General features: G+C 37.8%; 1 protein-coding gene across 1 annotated transcript; it reads left to right on the top strand.

Moving 5' to 3' along the window:
• The first annotated feature begins 1459 nt into the window (after positions 1 to 1459).
• On the top strand, positions 1460 to 7614 carry PRL (prolactin). The gene is made up of 5 exons (XM_038130091.1): positions 1460 to 1539; positions 2993 to 3174; positions 3563 to 3670; positions 5087 to 5266; positions 7137 to 7614. The coding sequence occupies exons 1-5, from the start codon at positions 1503 to 1505 to the stop codon at positions 7326 to 7328; spliced, it is 699 nt and encodes a 232-aa protein (XP_037986019.1). The 5' UTR covers positions 1460 to 1502; the 3' UTR covers positions 7329 to 7614.
• The last annotated feature ends 1776 nt before the right edge of the window (positions 7615 to 9390 follow it).

Here is a 9390-nt window from a genome sequence, read left to right on the forward strand (position 1 = left end):
TCATAAGCCATTAACCGTGGTTTAGAAGACAGAAGTTTTTTCTACCATCCATGCTAGAGCTTTTGCTGTGGCCCCATTCTAATATTACTGCCTTCATCAAATTGCTGCTTTTACTGCTGCAGACAACAACTGCTTCATTTACTCAGCAGAACCTCAATTTCCAGTAAAGGTGCATCCTCTAAGCAGAACAACCATTCTAACAAAATCCTAGAACTTAGCAAAGGTAGACCATTTGTTACTGGTTCTGGATTATTGCTAAAGTATCTTGTTTCCCAAGGAAGGCCTTCCCTAAATCCTTAGCCTTTCTACTCTCTTGTTCAACATTACTTCAAGAATCATGAAATAATGAAGGATTCTGGGTTGCATGTATTCCACAGGTATGGAACAAGTTGTCTAAAGGCAAAAAAAATTCATTAACACTGTATACCTTATTCATCATGACCATCTAATTTGGAAAGTTTCTCCATGGGTAAATGGACCTGAAAAACAGATGAAAGGTTATATATTTGCTAACATTTTCATGCAGATGAGCCTCACGCAAGAAGAAAACAGGGCCAACCTGCTCAGGCTGGTTTGCAGCTTACCACAGATGCATCAGAACTGAGAATAAACCTCACTGCTGACGACAGCACATGTTTTGCATGTGGTGGAAATGCCCATCTATTACGCAGAGAGTTTTTGAGTATAGAAAATAATTTCATGGTTTTGTAGATGTTGGGTTTGTTGTTTTAAATAATGCTAACTTATTCATGAGACATTTCAGATTAAGCAGTAAACATATAACTTCTACCTCTTTAATTCGTCCAAATTTTTCCTTTTTTAATATAAAAACACAGCCTATTTCTCTAAACATCTCTCAGACAGAGGATCAGTTGTACCAAGATTTGTGCTGTGTAATATATTTTTTAGCTGACCATGAATGTCATATCTTTAATATTACAGATAGTGGCCAGTCTTTCCAGGAGCCTCAGTTCCCTTTACTCTGGATAAATTTCTGTTCAATTTATGCTATTTCTCTCAATGGGGATACTGTAAACTACTGTTTGCCTCCTACAAATAGCCAGAATTTTAATGTAAGCAAGCTTAGATGGCTGAAGCAACAAGGATGTGTGAGAAGACTATCACGGGGAGTGGGAACGGCAGGCTAGAAACATTGAGAATATCTGTCTCAGAACTGGAGATTTCCAAGATCAATGGCATTTTCACATCATTCAGGGCAAAATATTGGCACTGTCTTCATTCAATCATACTTGGGATCCCACAGCTCAACTTATTAATGAAATTCCCCCTCACAGCTAAAATTAAAAAAAAAAAAGAACCAAAAAATACTGAATATGAATGTGGAAGAAAGGCAATTTGATGTTTGTAATTATCGAGGCAAACTCCACAACCTGCTGAATATATGCAAAATGGACCCTCGATGGTGTATATAAAAGTGGTATGTGCAGAGAATAGCAGCAATTATTGAGGTGCCTTTCTGGTAGAGAAAGTCATCATCCAGGATGCCGACCATGAGCACCAGGGGGGCTTCACTGAAAGGTAAGAATTTTGACATTCACCTGCTGATAATTTTTATACTTTCCATTTCAATTGAATTAGGAGGCATCTGAAATGTAACAGATCTAAAAACTGAGGTCTTCCAGCCACATAATTTTGCAGTTAGGGAAAAACCTGAAGAAAGGAGCTTGATGTCTTTTGTCTTCTAAGAGTACCTTTGCATTGGGTGATGTCACAAAAAATTAGCTTTAGGGGTGTCACACCTGCACGTGAAAGTTTGGATCAAGACTGGTTTGCTGCACCACTCAGACGGCTATGACTAAATGCCATTACCCACAAATCTAGAGGTGATGTGGTAACTTTGAAATTAACGTTTTCAAAACGTTCATCAACTATCCAAGCCAACAAGTCTCAGGTTGTCTCAAAGGTATTCCTTAGAGTAGTTTCCTAAATGCAGCATCCAGCGTGTACCTTGCTTATGAGGGAGGAAGAAGGCTTACTTCAATATTGTGTAAATATACTGTTTTTGAATGTAGACCTAGAAAGAAACTTATCACATGACATCCTTAGGGATAGTTTTGCTGATTTATGAAGCAGACTTTATTTGAGCATTTTAAATAAGTCTAGTGAACCAATATAGGTAACAGGTCAATTTCCAGAAGTAAAAGTCTCAGAACAAGTCCATTCATTTACCAAATGTTTTAATTATTTGCCATTGCTTTTCTCTGTATATTTTATTTCACTTAATAAAAAATTTAACTCTGCTAAGCTAACATGAAAGGTTTTAAGCAGATGAGGTTTTATGCTTTAGATAATGAGAAGTCCTCTATATCAGTTTCAGAAGCCCAGGAGAAAAGACAAAACTATCACTGATTTCTTAGAAGTAGGAAATTTAGGGTTAAACTCTAAAGAGCAAAGAAGCACAGCTGCTGGAAATCTTTTGAAGGAACTCCCAGGACAATCACAGCCTTAAGACTGACCTAACCACCCTCCCACAAAAATTAATTTTAACTCCAAATGTTTGCAAAGAAGAAACGGACCTCTGGGAGGAGGAGGAGGGAAAGAAAAAAAGAAGAAAGTAAGTAAGAAAAAAAGACCAATCTATTTTCCAAAGCTATATATCTGTGCAAATATATGTATGTATCTATATTTGCACTGTGAAGAAGTTTGATTTGTTTTTTCTTCTGTTTATCACTCTGTTTTAAAGCCGGACACATAGTAAGAGACTTCAGAATACACTGCACACTACAGCATAGGTTACCTTGTCTCATCAAACTCTGTAACTGGCTCTGCTGTACCATTAGGATGACAGAGGGGAGAAAGGACGAAAGAATTACAGTGTGTCTGTCCTCCACTGCCGGAGCCAGCACGAGGGGGTACTCTGAGCCATGTGACAGCACAACCCAAATCACCCAGCATCTGACTCTGACAGCTGCTTCTAAACACACCTGCAAGTCAATGTGAACCCATTTCACTGTGTTTTAAACTTGAACAGGTTTGTTGCTGGTGGCCCTTCTGGTGTCCCACATGCTTCTGACAAAGGAAGGAGTGACCTCTTTGCCAATCTGCCCCAAAGGATCTGTCAATTGCCAGCTTTCCCTTGAGGAGCTTTTTGACCGAGCAGTTAAACTTGCACACTACATTCACTTCCTCTCCTCGGAAATATTCAATGAATTTGTAAGTAGTGTTTTCCTGAGAGCAAGAAAATATAAAATTGCAATTTAATACTTTTTAATCATATTAAACATATGTTAACATATAAGTAAATAAGTACAACTGCCATCTGGTGAAAGTCCCAATGGTGACCAAATTGGCATATAGTCCTGAATGTTGCTGAGATCTCCAGCACTTCTATTAAAAGATACCATTTTCCCATCATTCTTCATCAGTGGAACATTTGTTTTTGCTGGGTGCCAGTTCCACTCTAGAGCTTCACCAGAAACTTTTGACCTTTACACTATAAAAGCAGCGATAAAAGCTATGGAACAACAATTAGCTAGCACAGTGTTTGAGCTGAAGCTCTTAGCTTTCTGTCTCAATAACACCTGTCCATGCTGATCTGCAGGATGAACGCTACGCCCAAGGCCGGGGTTTCATTGCAAAAGCTGTCAACAGCTGCCACACTGCATCTTTAACCACTCCTGAAGATAAGGAGCAGGCTCAGCAGATTCATGTAAGTCCCACTTCCAGTGTAATTCAGTGTTAGACAGAGCAGGGGAAGGCAATGAAGGAGGGTAACAGAATAGTGAAGCATCTTTCAGAGTGAGAGGGACATAACCAGAATAAAAACACCAGGAAGAGAAAAGCACCAAAAAGCCAAAGATGATTTAACATTTGCAGATGCTAAGTTACAAACCATACAGCCATACCATAAGTACCAGTGTCTTTCATCATCCTTTCCTTTTCCTGTATGGTACATTTAATCACTGCATCTTAATTCCAATTAAAATACTACCTCATGGAGCAATGCCAGTTATAGTGTTTGTGCAGTGCTGAGAACACTAAAACCTTTAAACATTATCTTAAAACATCTTATACCCACTTAATGTATTTACAAACATAAAAACATGTTCCTGTATGTAGACAGAGGTAAATAGTTTTCCAGTAACTCAAAACACTGGCATTACTAAAAACATTGAATAGATATTCTTTCTGTGACCAGTAGGCTAAAGTGGCCACATCATCATCCAAATACAAAGACTCTAGTGTGAAAATCTGCAAAATATGTGTAAATAGAAACACACTGCATACATACATCATTTATAATAATTATAAACGTCACTGAAGATGATCTTGTTCAGTCTATGCTCACACATACAATTTGAAAATTCTCTGGAGAAAAAAATAAGCAGAGCTGTAAAAATGGGGCTGCTCCAGAGCAAAATCTTGATGAGTTTCATGGTGGTGGCGATATCTTCGCAATCTCACAGTATCACCAGCTTCTCAGTGTGTCATTTAGAAATTCTAGTGGGAGCAATAGAATTCACAGCCTTGGGTTGTGCATCTAGCAAAGAAGAAAAGGTTTAATACTGCCACAAACTTAACCATAGGCTTGATGAATTCCTATTGCCCACAAGAAAGGACAATTTTTAAAACCAGAGAGCTACTGCTGGAAGCACTATTGTTCAAAGGGAAGGACAGATGAGTTATGTAGAGGCAATAAAAGCTATTTGATGGTTTACCATAATGTGCAGCTTCCAGTCAGTACAAAATTTTTAAAAAAAATTATAAAAATAATCAGTGGATTTTAAAATGTTCATCAAAAATCAGATAAGAAACTCTGGGTTTGCTTTCACAGAGATGAGACATAGTTATGCTTGCTAGCTTTTAATGCTGAGAATATTCAATTATATTTTCCACCACAGAATGGCTCATGCAAATATTGCAGAACGTGATGACACCAATGACAAACTTTGAAAATGAAATTGCATAGAGATATCAAAGACAGGGCTATAGGGCACATTCAGTGATAGATCCTGGAATAAGTTCCTAAATCACAATGTCTGAGAACACTGCTCTAAATGCCTTCTAATTTTACCGGAATTTAACTTTCTTCTTTTAACCACCTTCCCTTACTGTGGGTGAGCAGCATGAAGACCTACTGAATTTAATACTGGGAGTTCTGCGTTCCTGGAATGATCCCCTGATCCACCTGGCCTCTGAAGTACAAAGAATCAAAGAAGCTCCAGAAACCATTCTCTGGAAGGCTGTGGAGATTGAAGAACAAAACAAGCGACTTCTAGAAGGAATGGAGAAAATAGTTGGGCGGGTAAGTAGGTCCTTAACACCCTTCCAGTCAATTGCTTCAAGGAAGACACGTACATTAATAGGCTCTCCCTATCTGGGATATGAAAGAAAACAGTAGATGTGATAAGATGTGAAGATAAAAAAGGGAGACAAAGTAGTCGAGTCTGAGAACTTTTCAGCTTTCTTCTTTCAGATTTCTTCTGCTATCTTGCAATTTCTAAAGAAACAATGTGATATGATTGTCATAGAATACCCCATGATGCTCCCAGTTATGCTTCAGGGAAGGTGTAATCATCAGGACTGACTATGGTCATTCTATCTTTGAGTGTTTTCAATTTGTAATCCTGATTGTTTAAGGATGCATCCTCATTTTTTCCAAATGCACATATTTATATATATATATTTTTCAGCATATTTATATGCATCTGTATACAAATAGGTATTATGCAGAGGTCTTGGAAACAGATACTGTGTTTAATACAGCTCTGGGAGTCTGGGGTATTGCAAAGACGTGGCATACAAAGGAGCCCTGATATCTTTCATTTCTCTTTTCACACCACACTGATTCCTCTGAACTCTGTGTCTGACTTGGCTTCCCCTATACTTGTGAGTTTAGACAACAAGGCTGTTGTCTCACAAAATCCATACTTGAATAGTTCTTGTTGCCACTATTTGATTGAAAGCTTTCCTGAATAAAACTAGGTCTCGCTTGTTTATTTTTAAAGGGGCCTCTGTTAGTTGGTGAATTTATCATTCTGTCACTGAGTTAGATGTTGACAAGAGGTTCTGACTTCACTGCTCTGAGCAGCTGAACAGCACAAAGAGTGCCACCATCACTGTATCCACCACTTTCCACTAGATCACTCACGGTCTCTCTTTCAGTTAGGTGTCTATTCACTCTGAAATCTTATACCATCCAGGCTACAAATACATTTATCAGTGTAATCAAATACATCTCTATCACATCCATGTGTAAAAAGGGCACAGCTGAGGGTCCAAGATAAGAGTAAGAAGTCAGGTGGTGCTCCAGTTGTCCTGTCACCACCTTCTCATTCACATTATTTACAAAAAGAGATAAGACTGGCTCATTCATTAGTGTAAAATCATATTTTTAAGTCATAGTGGGTCTATTTTTTTTTTTGCCTTTTGCTTAAACTTAATGATAGCAGCTCCACAGATGCTCTCCTATATGTCTTTTCAAAGTACGACTTGTGTGAAATAAGGATTGTGCACAAGCACCAATAGGCACAGACTTCCTTCCTGCTATGAAAGGTGGATTTATGTGATAAGAGAAAATTAATGATTGTCTTCAAACAAGGAGACCTAAACCAGTCTTCAGCTCAGATACTAACCCACTACATGTGTTCCCACATGTAGCTTTCTAACATTAAAAGTCATAAAGTCATTTTATCACTCAGCTTTTTTTTTTTTTATGAAGCCAGTACTTCTGAATATGTATTATTGAGAGATTTTTCTGATGAGGGATGAGACTAATCTGTTCGTTGCACATGAACAACATCTAAGAACAAGTTTTAACAAAGTTTTGAAGATGGAGGGAGAGATGTCCCCGATGAGTCCAAGCATGAATGAAGAATTGATTTCTCTGCAAAGTCAGGTTTCCCTGAATACTGGTTAATGCACTAGTTCTCTTAAAACACTATTGAGATAATTATGCTTTTCACATGTTTTAGGAAAATAAACTGAAAAATCTGACAAATTCATTCAAAATCTGAATGAAGATATAGAACATTGTATGAAATAATGTGAGCCACAGCAGAAAGCACATTAGAAGCCATACACTAACATTCTTCAAGGACAGTATTTTAAATTCTACCTTCTACATCCAGTCAGGCTCACTATCATTTACTCTTAATACCACTTTGTGTATTTAGGTTCACTCTGGGGAGGTGGAAAATGAAATTTACACTCCGTGGGATGGACTTCCATCCCTGCAGCTTGCTGATGAAGACTCCAGACTCTTTGCCTTTTACAACCTGCTGCACTGCCTCCGCCGAGATTCCCACAAAATCGACAACTATCTCAAGGTTTTGAAATGCCGCCTAATCCACGACAACAATTGTTGAGTAGTCATGGGCCTGATCACGTACTGAAGTCATTAATTGTGTGTTCTTGATGCTTTGCCACTTTATGAAAAATCACACACTGTGCAGAATCTGTATCATCAGTAACTTTCAGGCATGCTTGTATGAATTCTGGTTGCAACAATTAGCACCACATGTGTCGGTGCTTTAAAATATTACCAACTACTTGTATGACAAGAATATACTTTTCTGTCTAATCTCCTCCCCTAGTAGCATTTCAGTGATAAACAGGATGCAGCTACAAATAAAAATGTTCCTAAATCCAAAAGCATGTAACACTGGGTGATATCAGTAAATAAAAACTAGATGGCATGGTGTATACCTTTAACAGAAGCTTCTCTTTTGGGATCTCAATCTCCAGTTACTGATGACAGGATTTCTTATTTGCATCTGTTTTTACACCATCTCCAAAAAGGGAGGAAACAAAAAACAGGGTCATAAAAAGGCAGATTAATCACACTAAACTACCCTAAAGCAAAATTTTTGTCTTAAATCCAATCTGCTTTTATCAACTCTTTTACTCGGTACAAAATCTGTCAGAGCAGGGGAGAGGATGGTTAAGAAATCCATCCTGGCTAACATAGCCTTTGATTTCCATGCAATTCATGGAGAGAGAAGACACACCCAGTATTTTAAGGACAGAGATACAGATATATTTGCATCTCTACTGATGAGAAAAGGCATTTCCAAGGGAAGGCTCATTATATTTGACGTAACTATCTGAGGGCAAAGGAATCAACTGGTTTCAGTCAGTCTCAAAAGGCAATGATGGGCACTCATATCATATCCACCTACCTTTCACAGTCCTCCCAAGCAATGTGGTGGTTGCAGTTACTTGGAGAACTTTGAAGCCATAAAAAGGCACCAGCTGAGCTGAGGTATCTTTTGTGCCAAACCCAATGTGTCTCCATTCACTTTGGGTTGCGTCAAAAAGTTTTTAGAGCACTCATTTGAAAACACTATGGTTACACATTGAAAATTTATAAAGATCAAAACAATTGAGTATTTTTAAAAAAATCTGGCTTACAGTCACACAGCAAGCAAGAAGCCAAATTGCAACAGAAGCCATTGACCGTAGACTGTACCTATATGTGTCTTTGTAAGCAATAAATAAATTCAGCCTTGGCTTCATCACACAGTTTTAGCAAACAGGAGCTTAATTTCAAATCAGCTCCTCCTGGAGTTGGCTTCCCACTAGGCAAGCATGCTGCATTGCTCCAGGTTGGAGATAGCTCAGAGGAAGAGTGAAGCACCAGAGAAGATGGGTTTGAGGGCTTAAGCCCTTAATTACCATCACAGAATAAGTACAGCCATAATTAGTATTGACGTAAGAGATTAGACAATACCAACTGCTAGGAAGGTCTCATTTTAGCCATTTCTCCAAGAACATGATGATACTTGCATTTCTAATTGTGTATATAGATATATATAATGGCCTCTTAATTTCTTCATGTTTTCAATTATTGATTGCCTCAGGCTTTTTCTGGATAAGTATACACTAAGCCCAATTTTAATCTATAAAAAAATCACCTTTACAGTAAGAAATTCCTTGTAAGAAAGCCACAATTGACATTTTTCTTAAGCTCTGAAATGCACAAAACCTGGGGCATATGCAACAGCAGTTAAACAACACACAGCTGTACAGCACAGTCGAAGAAAATGAGTAAAATTTGCCTGGCAAAATGCAAGTGTCCCAACTAGAATTTAAAATTGTTTTGATATTCTGTTTTTTATTATAATGCCAATGGAGGGGGGGGGAAAGAAGCATTTTAAAGGAAAGGGAAAAAAAGGAAAAATAAAAAGAAAATATGTCCTTTGTAATTATCATAAGTGCTTCGAATTACAGTGCGAGTTCTTATTGAAAAGAAAACATGAATAATGGGACTAGTCTGTATTGAGCTGGAAAAACAATTATGCCTCACTGAGCAAACTCCTACCTCAGAATCTCTTTAGAATTCAAAAGCAACTTGATTAATAGGGTAGACATTCATAATTTTACACTTATATGACTAGATCTAAAACAATGACTTTCATTAACCGCTTA

This window comes from Motacilla alba, chromosome 2, assembly GCF_015832195.1.
Source record: "Motacilla alba alba isolate MOTALB_02 chromosome 2, Motacilla_alba_V1.0_pri, whole genome shotgun sequence".
In the NCBI taxonomy this organism is placed as follows: Eukaryota; Metazoa; Chordata; class Aves; order Passeriformes; family Motacillidae; genus Motacilla; species Motacilla alba.